At 41.8% G+C, this 19,050-nt stretch overlaps 1 protein-coding gene across 3 annotated transcripts in view; it reads right to left on the bottom strand.

Moving 5' to 3' along the window:
• Positions 1 to 19,050, bottom strand: part of DTNBP1 (dystrobrevin binding protein 1) — a 136,270-nt gene that overhangs the window by 62,165 nt on the left and 55,055 nt on the right. For all 3 annotated transcript variants that reach the window (XM_040460520.1, XM_040460519.1, XM_040460518.1), the window contains one exon: positions 761 to 783. In XM_040460520.1, coding sequence (XP_040316454.1) covers positions 761 to 783 — 23 coding nt within the window. The remainder of the gene's footprint in view (positions 1 to 760; positions 784 to 19,050) is intronic.

The following is a 19,050-nucleotide window of genomic DNA, read 5'->3' as shown; positions in this document are numbered from 1 at the left end:
AATTCAAAGCCTTCCTACTTACTGAAGAGAGTCTCTCTGAGAATAGTGACTTCTCTACTTAATTGCTAATCAGTAAGTGAAAAAATAGCACATTGGAAGGGCTGTGAGCTGCTGGAAAGTTTGTGGTTTGCTTCATTTGTGACTATTGTCGTCCCATGACCAGTAAGGGTCAACGTGACCACAGGTCATTTTCTCAGGGCCTCGGCTTCGCCAGTTCCCTAAAATGAAAAGCTGGGTGCTTTTGGAATCTCAGGAAACCGTTCAGCGGAGCTTCTAATTTTACAGACAGAGAAACTGAACCCGAAAAAGGTAAGAGATTTACCCAAAGCTACAAGACAGTGGCAGAGCAGGACCCAGCACCCAAAGCCTCTTGGGGGTTCAAGCGACTATTAGATCAACTGCAGAAGCACATCTCTCTCTTTACCACCATGCCCTCTCCACGTGGCCCACACTTTGCACAAGGGAGACCAGAATCTTCTTCAACCGCGATTCGCAACAACCTCAAAGTTAGGACCATGCCATCCTGACATATTACTTACAATGGTCATTAGCAAAACTCTGAGTATATGTATTATAGCTCAAAGAGGGTATCAGAACAACTTGTGATTGAATAAAACTTACAAAAACAGTACTGAGCAAACTTTTTTTAATGTAAACTGTCTGATTTAGAGAAAAAGGAATGAGTTCATCATCAAGAGAGAACATCTGACATCAATTAACTCTCATTTACTTTAAAGGGGAGAATTAAACACAAAATTACCTTTGAAGGTTTCAAGTTCCTTCCTGTAGAAAAAAAGAAGAAAATGTGAATTTTATTTATTTGAAGTATAATTAACATACAGCATTATATTAGTTTCAGGTGTGCAACATAATGATTCCACAATCCTACACATCACTCAAGGCTCACCACAATAAATGCCATCACCATCTGTCCCCAAACAACAGTATTACAATATTATTGACTATATTCCCTATGCTGTACTTTCCATGTCTGTGACTTATTTATTCTATAACTGGAAATCTGGGGGTGCCTGGGTGGCTTGAGCGTGGCAACTTCGGCTCAGGTCATGATCTCGTGGTTCATGAATTCGAGCCCCACATCGGGCTCTGTGCTGACAGCTCAGAGCCTGGAGCCTGTGTCTCCCTCTCTCTCTCTGCCCCTCCTCAGCTCGCGCTCGCTCGCTCTCTCAAAAATTAACAAACATCAAAAAAAGATTGTAACTGGAAATTTGTCTCTCTTCATCCCCTTTATTTATTGCACCCATCTCTCTACCCAACTCCCCTCTGGCAACAAACCACCAGTTTGTTCTTTTCTGTATTTAAGAGTCTGGCTTTTCTGTCTGGTAAGAAAATGTATTTGTGGTTTTAAAGTCATCTATTCCCAATGGAAACTGCTCTTAGATTATAAAAATGTATACACTTCAAAGGCGCAGAGGGGCACCTGGGGGGCTTAGTTGGTTAAGCATCCAACTGTTGATCTCAGCCAGGCCATGATCTCAGGGTCGTGACTTCAAGTCCCATGTTGGGCTCCACAACAGGCATGGAGCCTACTTAAAAAGGTAAATCAAATAAACAAATTAACTAACTAACTAAATAAATAAAAGCCCAGAGTGGTATTTCCGGATGTTCACATATACTTTACTGAAATTATCAATACAATTAGTCTAAAGCTACTATTTTCAGTTTTTCTGCTATTACCTTATTAATGGCTTAAAACAAAATCCTGCCAGAATTTAAAGAATTAAAACACTGAAACACGTATATAAAAAAAAAAGGTATTTTTATGCCAGCTATGAACCATCTCCTATATATGAGTCAGTTTATAAAAGCACTTAACAATTTTCCCTCCACTGATCAATATTAAATAATAGATTTTTAAGATCCGTTAGTTAAAAGTCATCCAGAATAGGTTATTTCCCCTTTTAAGTGAAAGAGAAAAGCACATATCAAAGGACTGCGGTCCATAGCTCATCCTGACACAAAAGGGCCAAGCCTCCAGGAAACTGTCTGGTTTGTATTTCTGTCAGTGTCAATTAAGGATCCTGAAATACCAAGTTTCCTGGGGAGATGCACAACAGCAGAAAACAGATAAACAATCATAAAACAAAACATTTTTGACATAGCAAGTTTTTTTTAGGTTTTCCTTCATAATTTCATAACTATATTTTTCATCATGATTAATAATAATAAAAAGTAATTTGGGGGAGGTAAATTTATTTAGTAAAAGCTTGTTATCCCCCTCAAAATATGAGACATTCATCTTTATTTGCACTCTGGGCTTTACTAAAACCTAGGGATATTCTGAATTCTCACATCCACTCTCCACACTACTAATTACAATACCCCTCATGTTCTAAAATAGTTGACTACAATTAACAGCTGGTGGAGGGGACGGGCAAGCTGCCTGCCGGAAGACCAAACACAGAATACACTTGTCACAGCCAAGGGAAGGCTCTGAAGTCAGATGGTCACCTCCCTCCTCTTTTCTGAAAACACACTGACTCCTTGTAACAACGCTCCAGTGCCACAGTTCATTAAGACAAAGAGGGTTATTTTCAATCCCATCTTAAAAAAAAAAAAAAAAAAAAAAAAAAAAAAGTGCAATTGTTTTCCTTCAGCCCACAGTCCCACTTCATTCTGGAAAGATTATTTAGGTCAAGTTAAACATGCCTAAGGCTTACTTTATCCTCTGATGATGGGAAGAAGCTGAAAATACGTCACCAAAAGGCAAGATGTAAGAGAACATCTTGCAAAGACACCTTCAATTTACTCCCCACCGATGCCCTCACAGGAGCGATTCTCTAAGCCCGCTGATGGGTGGAAAAGGTGAAAGAGCCCTCAGCTCCGTATTCTAACGAGTAGGTCTTTCTTTGACTATAGGCTTCAGAGTGCACTGGCTTTCCACCTTTTAGAATATGTAACAGTGAGCAAAATTCCTATAAGGTACCTTCTGTTTTCAAAAGCCAGAACTCAAGAGTAGTAATTTCAGAGACTTTCTCTCCCCCACCCCCACATCCCCAAACGGCAACAGCTACAAGACACATAATCCCTCGTCTGTTTCATCGATGGGTGGCCGCCCGATAGAGGGACGCGGCCCTTCATGAGGAGGCCCATGCTCACCTCCCCAGCTTTGGGCCGCCTCCTCACGTCAAGAGAAAAGTCAAGAGAAAAGGGGAGAAGCCTAGCAGCACGCGCTGCATACGCATCCCCTATTTATGGACTATCATGACCCACAACTGTTTGTTAAATCTCCAAGAAACTTCCTTCCAGACGTTAAATCATTCCTGTGCCCATTTCCTAAAAAAAGAAGACTGGCCGAGGTAGTGAAGGGAAGGATAGGTGTGGTTTAAAGGAAAGATCAGTGTTAATGGAACTTTCGTTAAAAATTGGTTAAAAATGAGCGGCGCCTGGGTGCTCAGTCGGTTAAGCGTCTGACTTCGGCTCAGGTCATGATCTCACGGTTCGTGGGTTCGAGCCCCACGTTGGGCTCTGTGCTGACAGCTCAGAGCCTGGAGCCTGTTTCAGATTCTGTGTCTCCCTCTCTTTCTGCCCCTCCCCCACTTGTGCTCTCTCTCCCTCTGTCTCAAAAATAAATAAACATTAAAAAAAATTAAAAACAAAATTTTTAGAAAATGTTTATTCATCTGAGAGACAGAGACAGCACGAGCAAGGGAGGGGCAGAGAGAGAGAGGGAGACAGAGGATCCTAAGCAGGCTCTGCACTGTGAGCACAGAGCCCGATGCGGGGTTCGAACTCGTGACCCGTGAGATCATGACCCGAGCCTAAGTCAGATGCTTAACCGACTGAACTACCCAGGGGCCCAGTGTTCTGGAACTTTTAAAGAACTGACAAAGCAGTGGCTTTGAAAACCTTGAAATCTCCTAGTTTTTAGGGCAGAGTCCACATTTATCGGCAGTAATAAGCATCTGGAAATAACAGACATAAGAGAAGAGAGGGCAAGGCATGCCGGGCCGAGCAGACGCGACAGTGAAACTGAAGACATGGAGGCCACATGAGGCAGGGTCTGTATTCAGGCAAGAGCAAACACTGGAGGACGGCAGGCTGAGCGAACAGAAAGAGTGGGAGAGAAGGTTAAAAAGGAAGAGGGTTCCGAGTGCCAGGCTAAACGGATCTGGTTTTATTTTTAGCAGGATAGCATGAGCAAAGCTGTGCTTTAGGAAGAACATTCTAGCTGTGATGGATAGATCCAGTGACAAGGGGAAGAACAAAAGCAGGCAGCGCTCAGGAAACTATCAGAGGAGTTTGAAGAAGAGCTAATTAGTGCCTGGGAAGAGCAACATCAGTGGCAAAGGCGACGAACAGGAGGAGGTCCGTTTGAAAACGCCACGGAGAAGACTCAACAGTCTGGGCAACTGATCCCACAGGGATCCACAGAGGGAGGAGAGGAGTACATTCATCCAGCAGGTTCCAGTCTGGACCCCTGGAAGGCAGGCGAATTCATTAAGAGCAGAACACTCAGGAAGGGGAACAGACTTTGGAGGGCAGCGCATGAGTTCAGTTTGGAATCCGATAAAATAATCTGGCGATGCTGAAAGACAGGACTCCCACCTGCTGAGTAGGCTACTCAAAACTCTAGCTCTTCCAGATTTGTACTTCCTTGATTCCCAGTCTTGAACAGATTCCAACTTGGCCTCCAGACGCCACCACTGCACAGTCACAGGCAGAGATCACTTCTAACTTTCCATCTGAATCCCTCAGCAGCATTCAACCTAACTGGCAATCCCTCGAGAAAGTTTCCTCTAGTTTTTCTCTCTTCCTTGGATTCTTCTGCTAGCCACCACCCCCCCCCCCTTCCAGACCACTACACTCTCACTGCAAGACTGGTTGGGGGCTCCCTTTCTCTTTCACTTACATTCCCTAACAAGGTAATTTCATCCAGCTTCGCAGCCTTAAATACCATCTGTATGCTGACTTCTTGATTTACAGACGTGTTCTCTCTCATATGCAACTGCGGTTAAACACCTCTACTCAAGTAGACCAGGCTTCTCAGACAGCATTTACACAACAGCCTATTCTTCCGCCAGTCTCCTCCTGCATGTCCATTAATGGCATACCATATTCCTCAAGTTTGGTTTATCCATTCCTTCATTCTTCACGTCCAATCCATCATGACACCTTGTCACTTGTATCCCAAAACATATCCTGAATCCACCCATTTCTCTCCATGGTCACTGTTATCAACCTTGTATCCCTTTTCTTATATGGAATGTAATCTTTGTTGTGTTCAGTCACTCATTCAGCAAAATATTTATCGAGCCTTAGACACTAGAAATAATGTGAAGTTTGGAATATGCATGCTCCATAACCTCAAAGGAGACAGAGAAGTAATAATGCAACAACAGAAATCGATCCTACAGCTTATCACTCTGGTAATGCCAAGTTTCTACAGGAATAAAGAGGAGGGGGCAACTCAGACACGTTGGTCTGCAGCAAAGGCTTTCTGAAGGCACGGGGACCGGACTGCGTTTCGAAGGAGTGTACCTACGGTGACAATGGCCAACATTTACTGAGAACATGGCAGACATGTTACTCCTATCCATTACATAACACTCCCCGTCAACCAAATGAAGAGGTTAAACAGGCGTTTTAACACCCGGTCACACTCCAAACTCTACTAGAAATGGAACAATGATCGGTGTAAAACGGCTTTCAAGTTCATCTTTTCCACAAAGACATCCCTGACACCCAACTGGTGATCGGCTCATACCCAAGCTCCCATAGGGCTTAACTCTGTCAGTTTTCTAAAACGTCACGTGCTGCCTTGTGATGCAGTTATTTCCGTACAGATATCAATGCCACAGTTACACTGCCGAGCTCCTGATGTGCAGAGATCCTGGCTCAACCACCCTGACCACACACGGGCAGGGTCAGACCCAACCGACATGCAGAAAATCAAGGTTATCAAGTACTGTGGCTGCGAAATGACTAAGATCTGCTTCTTCAAGGAAGCCCTTGCTGTAACTACAGAGAATTTCATTCTTTATAAAAACATTTGGTCATATACTATCTCATTTGATAATAACTTGTTTGTCACTTTCATTTCCAAAAATTGGAGTCTCTTATTTTTTGTAATTTAATAGTATTTTCAGAAGGTCACAGAAATAGAATTGAAATACTCTTCTAGATTTTACCATATCTTAAAATTTACTCAGTTCAGCAAGCGCTTTATAAAATTCAGCATAACGAACCCTGAAACTAAAACATTTAACAAGTAACACCAGACTCAAAATCTAATAATATTTCCAAACGGTGATAGTGCTATTTAATCATTTTCTCTACAGGGGTTGAGTTACAAGGGCAGAATGAAAAAGAAAAAAAAAAAAAAAAAACATTATACTAATATATAAACCTATGGAATGTTCCAGAAAATGTATTAAATCTGTATATGTATAGAAATCAACTAAATCAGACTCACAGATGCAAACTTAATAGATTGGAACCACTGGATAAATATCTCCACGAACACGATCATCTCACAGATGGAAGCATACTTTCTCTAAATACTAAACTGCTTCCCCTCAGACAAACCCATGACAGAAAGCTAACACAATGATTCTGTATGGCAAGACATCACATTCAAAATGCCAACCGCGGTACAACTCTTCACGTTTTTCTTCACATTTGAAAATATTTAGGGGAAAATTTTTTTTTTTAAGAACGATCAGCCAATACTTGTCTAGAACAGACTTGAAGTTTCCCTTTGTTATGGCTGATGGGTGGAATCGACCACCGTAACTAATTGTTCACAGGAAAGATCTCACAAAAAGGACCACCTACCACTCATTATCGCCAGGTCTGCCGGTCCCAGCATTCCACAGTTATGAAAATGTGCATCCTTACAGGCTTGCTGGGTTTGTGGCTGACAGGGCAGAAGGTGGATGGGGGGAAGGCTCGGGAGGAAGAGAGTTGGCCTTCTGGCTTGAAGTAAACTTTCTCAAAACCATCTGTATCTTAGAAATCCCTGTTGTTATTTACTCCTCACACAGATCCTGCCCAGGGGATGTATTACAGAACATAAAACATTTCGTTTTACCTATAAAACGAAACTTCTTGAAAAGCAGCTAACTTATCATAAAAACTGCACTAAGTCCTTATTTATCACGCTATTAATATAGTTTTATGTACTTATCTACTTTGGGAAAGCACGGCCTAAAAAGTAATAAAATGACAGGATCCTACAATATTGGCATCCAAAGTTGAAAAGAACCTGAATAATGGCAATTAAAGATTTAGAACTGAAAAAAATTCTCCCTCCCGCCTCCCTGCCACAACAACATAATGAAGGTCTAGGAAATGGGCTGGTTGGTGGCAGCACTAAGTTTTGCGTAGATTAAATTCCCCCCAAGCTTACAGGAAAAGTACTTTCCTAGACCTGTTTTCCATTCAAATCTGTCTGATTTGGAGGGGGACACAGGAGGGTGGAGGAAGCAGGATAAAGAAGGACGAGATAGGGAGAAGGAATATTATATAGTGAGGAAGAGCGGGCTTGAGGATGAAAAGCTACACGGTTGACAAGTGACAGCACTGGGGAAGAAAGTCCGCGCCTCTCTGGGACTCTATGCATGTGCCGTCTGTGGTACCCAGAATGCAGGTCAAGGGCACATGGCCTCCGTAAGTGCAAGTTGCGACCGACCTGAGATACTTCAGCCCCAAGAGAAAGCAGTGCAGTAAACCACCAAGTCTCCTGGATACCAGAGTCACGTTTATTAAACTCAGAGACACACCCCGAAGTTTGGCATATCATTTGGGTCCACTCAGCTCTATGCAAGCACATTCTTCTTTTAAGAAACTGATGAGACTAAACTTGAAAGCCATCATCACGGATGTAAACACACCCCAGAAGACATCTCGTGAGTTCCAAAGTCTGTTCAACACCTTTATTCTCACTGATGTACTGAAAAGTGTTCAGTGACTAACCCACGACAGCTAATGGATTGATTTTTTAAATTACAAGATAAGTGAGGGATGCCTGGGTGGCTCAGTCAGTCAAGCGGCTGGCTTCGGCTCAGGTCATGATCTCACGGTTCGTGAGTTCAAGCCCCTTGTCAGGCTCTGTGCTGACAGCTTGGAGCCTGCTTCGGATTCTGTGTCTCCCCCTCTCTGCCCCTCCCCTACTCACGCTCTGTCTCTCTCAAAAATAAACATTAAAAAAAAAAAGAATCCAATACCTTTGTATTACTGATTTTTTTTTTTTTAATTCACAATGGCCACCCAGCTTCCTAAAAAAAGAATACTCTATCGCTCATTATTGCTGAGGCAGTGGTCTGCTGTTTCCTGGCATTGTACGGCCAGCCACACACCTGACACTGTATGTCCCCACAGGTGTGGTGAGTCTGTGGCTGGTAGGGTAGAAGGTGGATTAAAGAAAAACATCATGCATTCCACATCCAAATGTATTCACGATCCAGTGGTACCACTACTGAAAACCCACACTTGCTCATTTTTAAAATTAGCAGTCACGAGAGCTGAGGTGGTCAACGCTCGGAGAGAAGCGAGACTATTTTCATTCTCCACAGCATCCAGTCCCGGTGTGGATAGCTTTCTGCGGAGCTGATATCTGATGTATATTTTTTTCATTTTATTTAGAGAGAGACAGAGGGAGAGTGAGTGGGAGAGAGGGGCAGAGGGAGAGAGGAGGTGATGGGCAGAAATAGGGAGAGAGAGAAAGAGAAAGAGAATCTTAAAACAGGCTCCACGGTGAGCGTGAAGCCCAACATGGGGCTACAGCACAACCCTGGGACCCTGACCTGAGCCAAACCAGAATCAGGCACTCACAACTGACTGAGCCACCCAGGTGCCCCCCCGCCGGTGTAATATAAAGGGTATGAACAGACTTCTAAGTCAGAGAAACATTGGTCTGGTGTAGCTTTGCCACTTTCTGGCTCTGCAGCTCGGGGTAAATTATCTCAACTTTCTTAGTCTGGGGGCGCCTGGGTGGCTCAATCAGTTAAGTGTCTGACTTTGGCTCAGGTCATGATCTCAACAGTTTGTGAGTTCGAGCCCCATATCGGGCTCTGTGCTGACAGCCGGGAGCCTGGAGCCTGCTTGGGATTCTGTGTCTCCCTCTTTCTCTGCCCCTCCCCTGCTCACACTCTGTCTCTCAAAAATAAACACTTAAAGAAATTAAGCTCTCTTAGTCTGATTTTCCTTGATAAAAAGAAGAGTACGCATATTCAGATCATCATTATGAGAATTCTCTGAGTTAATTTAGACTACAGCTTTTTTTTCCCTTTTTAAATAGGCTTCACACCCAGCACAAAGCCCAACATGGTCTTGAACTCACAACTCTGAGATCAAGACCTGAGCTGAGATCAAGAGCTGAACATTTAATTGACTGAGCCACCCGGGTGCCCCTAGACTACAGGTTTTTAAAAAATGTTTATTGGGGGGGGGGGCTCCTGGGTGCCTCAATCAGTTAAGTGTCTGACTTCCTCTCAGGTCATGATCTCACAGTTCGTTGAGTCAGGTTCTGTGCTGACAGCTCAGAGCCCGGAGCCTGCTTTGGATTCTGTGTCTCCCTCTCTCTCTGCCCCTCCCTTGCTCACACTCTGTCTCCCTCTCTCTCCTTCAAAAATAAATAAAAAATTTAAAAAAAAAGTTCTCACATTAAAAAAAATTTTTTAATGTTTTTTTTTTTTTTTTGAGAGAGAGAGAGGGAGAGTGCAAGCAGGGGAGGGAGAGGAGAGAGGGAGAGAGAGAATCCTAAGCAGTTTCCACACACAGCACAGAGCCCCATGTGGGGCTCGAACTCACAAACCATGAGAAAATGACCTGAGCCAAAATCAAGAGTCAGACACTCAACCTACTAAGCCACCCAGGCATCCCCAAACTACCGTTTTTAAGCACAGTACCCAGTACCCAGTAAATGCTACTGTTACCTAACATACCACCATAACTTAGCTTTTACCTTGAAGATGATGAGAAGTCTTAATCATATCTGTATTTTAGGGGGGGGGAAAAAGGAATACCAGTAATAAAAATGGTCTGAAGGACATGACTGTAGACAGACTAATTAGGAAGCTATCACTATAACTGAGGCTGCACAGATGTGGGCTGGAAAGGACCAGTGAAGACAGAAAGGCAAGAACAGAGTCAAGGAATATTGGGCTGGCCTGGGAACTGAACGGAGACGGCAGGAGAGGGAGAAAGGGACTATGACGTACTGCATCACAAATCAGCCCTCAACAGGGACAAAAAGACTGAGATCGTACCAGGCATATTTTCAGATCACAATGCTATGAAACTTGAAGTCAAAACTTGAAGAAAAAATCTGGAAAGCCCTCAAATACATGGAGGTTAAAGAACATCCTACTAAAGAATGAATGGGTTAACCAGGGAACTAAAGAAGAAATTAAAAAAAAAAAAACATGGAAGCAAATAAAAATGAAAACACAATAGTTCAAAACCCTTGGGATGCAGCAAAGGCAGTCCTAAGAGGAAAGTACACTGCAGTTCAGGCCTATCTCAAGAAGCAAGAAAGGTCCCAAATACACAATCAAACCTTACACCTAGAGGAGCTAGAGAAGGAACAGCAAATAAAACCTAAAGCCAGTCTAAAGCCAGCATAAGAAGGGAAATAATAAAGATTAGAGCAGAAATAAACAATATAAAAATAAAAAAAAAACTCCACAGGAGAACAGACCAATGAAACAAAAGAGCTGATTCTTTGAAAGAATTAACAAAATTGATAAACCCCTAGCCAGACTTATCAAAAAGAAAAGACAAAGGACCCAAAAAAAGATAAAATCAGGAATCAAAGAGATCACAACTAACACCATAGAAATACAAACAATTGTAAGAGAATACTATCAAAAATTATATGCCAACAAATTGGGCAATCTGGAAGAAATGGACAAATTTCTAGAAACTCACAAACTACCAAAACTACAACAGGAAAAAACAAAATTTAAACAGAACTGAATCAGTAATCAAAAATCTCTCAACAATCGTCCTGGGCCAGACGGCTTTCCAGGCTAATTCTACCAGACGTTTAAAGAAGAGTGAGTACCTATTCTTCTCAAACAGTTCCAAAAAACAGAAATGGAAGGAAAACTTCCAAACTCATTCTAAAAAGCCAACATTACCTTGATTCCAAAACCAGACAAAGACCCCAGTGTAAGGGAGAATTACAGGCCAAGATCCCTGATGAACATAAATGAAAAAGTTCTCAAGATATTAGCAAATTGTATTCAACAGTACATTAAAAGAATTATTCACCAAGATCAAGTGGGATTTATTCCTGTGCTGCAGGGCTGGTTCAATACTCACAAATCAATCAACATGATTTGTCATTAATAAAAGAAAGGGTAAGAACCATATGGTCCTCTCAATAGATGCAGACAAAGCATTTGACAAAATACAGCATCCTTTCTTGATGAAAACCTTCAACAACATAGGCATAGCTGGAACATACCTCAACATCATAAAGGCCATATACTAAAGGCCATATAATATCATCCTCAATGGGGGAAAACTGAGAGCCTTTCCCACTAGAGTCAGAAACAAGACAAGGATGTCCACTCTCACCATTACTACATAACACAGTACAGATGTCTTAGTCACAGCAATCAAACAACAAAAAGAAATAAAAGGCATTCAAATTGGCAAGGAAGAAGCCAAACTTCTCCTATTTGCAGACATGATACTCTATGTAGAAATCCCAAAAAGACGCCACCAAAAAACTGCTAGAATACATGAATTCAGTAAAGTCATGGGATATGAAATCAACATGCAGAAACCTGTTGCATGTCTACATACCATTAATGAAGCAGCAGAAAAAAAAAAATCAAGGAATCCATCCCATTTGCAATTGCACCATAAACAGTAAGATACCTAGGAATAAACCTAACTAAAGAGGTAAAAGAGCTATATTCTGAAAACCACAGAACACTTATGAAAGAATCTGAAGAGGACACAAAGAAATGGAAAAGCATTCCATGCTCATGGACTGGAAGAACAAACATTGCTAAAATGTCCATACTACCCAAAGTAATCTACACATCCAATGTAAGCTTTATCAAAATACCACGAGCATGTCTCACAGAACTGGAACTAACAATCTTAAAGTTTGCATGGAACCACAAAAGATGTGAATAGCCAAAGCAATCCTGAAAAATAAAAAACTGAAGGCATCATGATTCCAGATTTGAAGCTATATTACAAAGCTATAGTGATCAAGGTAGTACGGTACTGCCACAAAAACAGACACATAGATCAATGGAACACAACAGAAAACCCAGAAATGGACCCACAACTATATGGCCAACTCATCTTCAACATGGCAGGAAAGAACACCCAACAGAAAAAAGACAGTCTCTTCAACAAATGGTGTTGGGAAAACTGGACGGTGACATGCAGAAGAATGAACCTGGACCACTTTCTTATACCATACACAAAAATAAATTCAAAATGGATAAAAGACCTAAATGTCAGACAAAAAATCATCAAAATCCTAGAGGAGAACACAGGCAGCAACCTCTTTGACCTTGGCTGGAGCAACTTCTTACTAGACATGTCGCTGAAGACAAGGAAAACAAAAGCAAACATGAACTATTGGGACTTCATCAAGATAAAAAGTTTCTGCACAGCAAATGAAACAATTATCAAAACTAAAAGGCAGCCTACAGAATGGGAGAAGACATCTGAAAATGACACATTGTATGAAGGGTCAGTATCTGAAATCTATAAAGAATTTATCAAACTCAACACTCAAAAAACAACCCAGTTAAGAAATGGGCAGAAGACATGAATAGACACTTTTCCAAAGACGACGTCCAGGTGGCTAACAGACACATGAAAATATGCTTAACACCACTCATCATCAGGGAAGTACAAATCAAAACCATGATGAGATACCACCTCACACCTGTGAGACTGACTAAAATTAACAACACAAGAAACAACAGGTGTTGACAAGGATGCGGAGAAAGGGGAACCCTTCTGCACTGTTGGTTGGAATAAAAGCTGGTGCAGTCACTCTGGAAAACAGTATGGAAGTTCCTCAAAAAACTAAATAGAACTACCGTACGACCCAGCAACTGCACTATTAAATATTTACTCAAAGGATACAAAAATACAGATTCAGAGATAGATGCATCTCAATGTTTACAGCAGCATTATCAATAATAGCCAAACTATGGAGACAGCCCAAAGTCCATGGACTGATGAATGGATGAAGAAGATGTGGTATGCATACACACACACACACACACACACACACACACACACACACACACACACAGGAATATTAGTCAGCCATCAAAAAGAATGAAATCTTGCCATTTGCAATAATGTAGGTGGAGCTAGAATGTACAATGCTAAGTGAAATAAGTCAGAGAAAAACAAATACCATGTGATTTCACTCATATATGGAATTTAAGAAACAAGCAGATGAAAATATGGGAAAGGGGGAGGGAAAGAGGAGAGAGAAAAACCACAAGAGACTCTTAATGATAGAGAACAAATTGAGGGTCGATTGAGGAGGTAGGTGAGGGATGGGCTAGATGGTTGATGGGGATTAAGGAGGGCACTTGTGATGAACACTGGGTACTGTACGTAAATGATGAATCACTGAATTCTGCTCCTGAAATCAATATTGCACTATATGTTAACTAAAAAGAACAAAAAAAAAAGAGATTATGACGACTCGCATGTCTGTGGAATGGGTAAATCTGTAGATGGTGATACCTTATTGAGACAAGGAAAGGTCAAGTTTTGCTGTGGAATATAAGTTGGGGCAGGCTGCTCTGGAGACATCTGTTGAGATATACAAGTAGAGATGTCCAGATAGCAATGGATTCTGAAGGTAAGAAGAGAGACCTAAACTAAGACAGTAATTTCCTAATGGTCACCACTTGGGTGGTAGATGAGCCAAGGGTCTGGTAGGTGTTACCTAGGGAGGGTATGCAGAATGGGAGGAGGCAATAACCAAGAATAGAATCCAAGAGAATAACAGCATTAAAGCAACAAAAACTGAAAACTAATCTAGGGTAGAGAAGAAAATTTACGATGCTAGTATTGTAGAAGTCAAGAACGGACAGTTTCAAGAAGTCAGGTAAGTAAGGATTTATTTGTCAATGGACTTAGCTACCTAAAAAAATAAGAAAAAAATACAGATCAAATATTTAAAGTGCATCATGGATTCTGTCTCTATTAATGTCTTCAAGTCATAAAACTTCATACAATTTGCTCTATTAACATTTTCATTTTTTAAAAAGTTTATTTGAGAGAGACAGAAAGCAGGAGAGGAGCAGAGAGAGGGAGAGAGAGAATCCCAAGCAGGCTCTGCACTGTCAGAGTGGAGCCTGATGCGGGGCTTGAACTCACGAACCATGAGATCATGACCTGAGCTGAAATCAAGAGTCAGATGCTTGGTCAAGTGAGTCCCCCAGGCACCCCCCTCTATTAATATTTTACCTTTAGTGTGCCAGGCTTCTTGTCCATTCATTTACACGAATAAATAATTCTTTCTAAAAGTTCGCTTATGAGGTAAAATAGTATTTTAACTTTCCTTGAGTCAGGCCAATGTTTATAATTTTAACGGACACTATGTTTTTAAATCTATGTAAAAGTACAGAATATTGCTTTCAAGGGATAAATTCTCATCTGAGTTAATCCTTGAGAGGTATGTACCAGCTTCTCTCTTCTCCTCCCCAAAGAAGTAACATGCTATTTTACGACAGGAACGCACTTTGATATCAGTAAGAAGATGAACACCGTCATGAACAAAGCCTGACGTGAAACTTCCAGAGAGAAAGGAAAATGTTGCTCATGTTGGAGGAAAATGCCCCTCTTCTAAATCCAGGATCGGACCCTCCAGTAGCTAATGACTCCGTGTCCTCTGAAACAATCACAGTGCCAATTTTCTGAGGCAGAACTAAAGACTGGGAATGGTGGAACGCAGGTGGGAATAGAGGCCACAGAGAAACTGGGCCAATGTAAACCCTTGAGAGTGCAGCCCGGGAGGGTGAGAGAAACAGGCACCGGGGAGAGGGGCTGCTTTGCCCTGGTGTCTCCTGCCACTGAGCACAGTGACAGGCTGCTGAGCCTGTCCCATCTCTAGAACCCACCAAGAATTCCAGAAAAGTAACAAAAGCAAAGGGTCCCACCACGTTGTAGCCACACTCACCTGAAGACTAAAACGACAATGGACTTCATACTTTCGAAAGCATCTCTGAAGAAAAGACTAACCAATGAGGAAACATGACAGACTCCGTAACACTATCGGGCCACGTAAGATGTCAACTATTCCAAATGTAACAAGTTGGTTCTAGAACACCGAAAGTTATTATGGCCCCTGTAAATTATAACGCACAAGCTATAACTAATCTCTTCTTCAGAAAAAGGATCACCTCTTTGTAAGCCCAGGATAATCATAATGATGTCTGGCTGAATTTCAGTTAACCTTGCTTAAGATGGCTGTATTTTTAGTCTTGATCACTCTGAGCCACAAATACATACTCAAGCTTTCACTGTTTCTATTAAAGCAAACATCTGTATATTGAATCCCAATATACAGAACTGCATTTACACACCTGGGAGAAAAAGCTCAGGAAAACCATACTGCAAACCAGTTACAGAAGTATTTTTTTAAAGAAGAAGTCAGAACATGAGTTTCTCATGTTGATGGCAAACAGATACTCACTGTTCAAAATAAAGCTCGCAGAACTTAAAAACCAGTCCTAAACTATATTTACTGTCAACCCAAGGATCTAATAACCTGTGAAAATATTCTAGCTACATCTGTTCCTGTGGCTATGTATAAAGTCTGCAACGGTCAAGATTTCTTCTCTGACACTTCGAAATAAGAATTTGTTGAATTCCTCGCCAAATCGTAAGCTTCGGTTTCATTTTGAAAGAAAATGTAAGATTTGATCACAAATTTACGAACCCAATAAATTCATAGCCTGCCATTAAGAGGTCACTGGCTTAGCAGGTTTGTAATTACTATAGTGTAATCAATATAATTTACTATCAATTAACCACCTAGGAACGATCTAAAACTTGCATCCAACAGGGAAGTGGAAAGTGAAAGGAAAAAAATGAAGAGACAGGTTTGGGCCTGTTTTTCATCTTCCATGTCTCTACTTGGTATCTTGAACTTCTAGGATAGTTAAAATAACTATGTCCTGGTCCCTGTCTGCTAACTCTAACATCCATATCTGTTCTGAACTGGTTTTGATTGATTGGTTATCTCAATGTTTACTGAGTTATCTTTAATTAGATGCCACACATTATGATTTACCTTAATGGGTGTTAGATATTTGTGTCTTCCTACAAACATTCTTGCGCTTTGTTTTGGGATAGTTAATTTCCTTGGAAACAATCTGGACCTTTTGGTGCTTGCTTTTGTGATTTGTTCCCTGGGTCTAGAGCAGGGCTCACTCAGGGGCTAATCATACCCCCTTCTCCTGAGAGAAGACTTTCCCGAATGCTCTTCCCGATGTCCCGTGAATTGCAAGTTTTTCCACTCTGGCTTTTGGGAACAGGCGCTGTGTAAGCAACAGGAACTGTTCACTAGTCCTGTGCGGTTTTTTCCCTCCTGCCTTGGGGAGTTCCTCACAGGCATTATCAGTACTCTGCTGGATATTCAAGGGAAACCTATGCGGATTTCCGGGATTCTGTCAGGACAGCCCTCCCCTCTCTGGTTCTATGTCCTATAGACTCTGGCTGCCTCTGTCTCCCAGATTCTCAGCTCTGTTTCTTCAACTCCGCATGTGCCAGACTCTTCCTGGGCACCCCTTGCTGCACTGTTGCTGGAAACAGGGCAGAATGCTGGGGCGATCAGAGGCCTCGCCGCACCTGTTTCCTGTCCATCAACAATCACTTCTCCTCTTTGCCTGATGTCCAGGCTCTTCATAAGCCTGTTTTGTCTGGGTTTCAGCTGTATCAGGTGGGAGAGTAAATCCGGTCCCTGTTACTCCGTCTTGGGTAGATCCAGAGTCCATACCCTTCTTGTCCAGCACTGCCTGAGGGAAAGTCCTCCCGCTCCACTTTACCATTCAGCATCTTAAACCAACTACACCGCAAAACCTCAGAAGCCAGTTACTGACTTTCTGTCTGTCTCCTTTGGATGACGTACTTTGGAACTTCTCTTCTGGTTCCAGAACCATCTTCACCCTGGAGAATGCCACTGGTTTCCTCTGTTCTCTTCTCAGCAAAGCCAGGCCTGTGTGCTACAGTCCTGCCCAGCCTCTCAATGCCCACCACCCCCAATCTTTGGAAACGGGATGCCCAGGTCAGACCTACGGCCCATTACCTGTCCAGGTGAGTTTGGACAGTCATTTCCTAGCTCAGGATTTGGCAGATTATTCTCTAGAGCATAAACTGGACAGATATCACAAAACATGTCATAACATTTGAAGAACATCTTACAGCTGGCTTGAAAGATTTTCTAAACTTTGTCTATAAAGTCTACATGGTATCAAAAAATACAAACAAAAAGAAGCATTAGCTGTGATACAGTAAAAGGAATGACTCTCAAAATATGCATGATTGCTAAATTTCAACAGTAGCAGTGACCCTCCCCCACCTAGAAGACAGAGCTTCTAGGAGATAACAATCAAGTTTCAAAGTCTAAATCTGTGAAAAATGTTTCTAGAGTTTAGCTTGCCCCTAAGCAGATCTCAAGTCCAATGGAAGGCTGTGTTAAAGTTATGAGTCATTTACGATTAAGTGGAATTACTAAAATCACTTTCTTCTTCAAGATGTAGCTATTTTCAGAAGAACTCTGACGTATGCTATGTACTGAAGAAAACAAAGGATCCAGAAGTTTGGAAATAAGAAATATTTTAAACTTTTTAAAACATATTTATTTTTGAGAGAGAGCGAGAGAGAGAGAGAGAGAGCATGAGCAGGGGAAGGGCAGAAAGAGAGAGGGGAGACACAGAATCTGAAACAGGCTCCAGGCTCCGAGCTGTCAGCACAGAGACCGACGCAGGGCTCGAACCCACAAACCCTGAGATCGTGACCTGGGCCGAAGTTGGACACTTAACCAACGGAGTCACCCAGGTGCCCCAGAAATAAGAAATATTTTAATAAAATTACACACTTGTGTATGATTTTAAGGATAACTGCTGTGAAAGAATTTAAGTAAGCATTTTAAAGAATATTATGGTGGTGCTAGAAAGATCAAAAACTTAGAAGGCTGAGATCCCACGACTGTTTTTAGCTCCACGTTCTCATTTTCCTAAACTTACCTACTGTTCATGATTTAGGTGTTTTGGACCCTGTTGTTCCTTCCCCCTGGCACTGTGTAATTCCAGATCCTTTCATGGCCGCCTTCTGCCTTCTGCTTCAGGTCCCAGTTTCTTCCAATCCCACAGAATCATCAGAACTCACACTTTATTACACATTTGTCACCTACCCCCCCCCCCAAATGGAAGCTGACTGCCAAATCTCAAGTCCATTTTTCTAACTGCTAGCTAGATGAACGTGGGTAAATGGTTTTAAGTGGTTTTGGCTCACATACAAAATATTAACCCTTGTCAACTCGACTCAAATAAAAAAAAAAAAAAAGAAAAAATTAACTCTTCTGACTTGACAAAAAGTGTACTTCTTATTGCAAGGAATCCATGGGTAAGGGTGTATGGCTAACGTATCTTCTGAATTGTGTGACAACTTAGCCACTATCAGTACCTGTCCTCTGCCTATAAACACATCCTGTCCGCTATGTAATGTTTTACTACTTATCAAGGCACTGTCTATTCCTGTTTATAAAAGGTAGTATCAGTTTATATGCAGAAGTTATTAGACAAGCTATTTATGGGTATTTTCCCTCTACAAAATGTATATTGTTCCTTGTACGTCACTTTCATTAGATAACCAGCTGAAGAAGGATGTCCTTCTTTACAGCAGAAGTACCTGGGTTAAACCATCATTCAAATGGTTTTCAAGGGCAGACAAGAGCTAGGGGATCTTCCCCAGGAGTGCTCTAAAGTGGTATGTCTCCCCTTGCTCACGGTGAGAATCAATCGCTACCACAGTGAGCCACAAATAGTGCTGGGAACAGACCGTGTCCTCCTCTTATGG

This window comes from Herpailurus yagouaroundi, unplaced genomic scaffold (genome assembly GCF_014898765.1).
Source record: "Herpailurus yagouaroundi ecotype Mexico unplaced genomic scaffold, PumYag 250, whole genome shotgun sequence".
Classification (NCBI taxonomy): Eukaryota; Metazoa; Chordata; class Mammalia; order Carnivora; family Felidae; genus Herpailurus; species Herpailurus yagouaroundi.
This window is presented reverse-complemented; position numbering and strand designations above follow the sequence as displayed.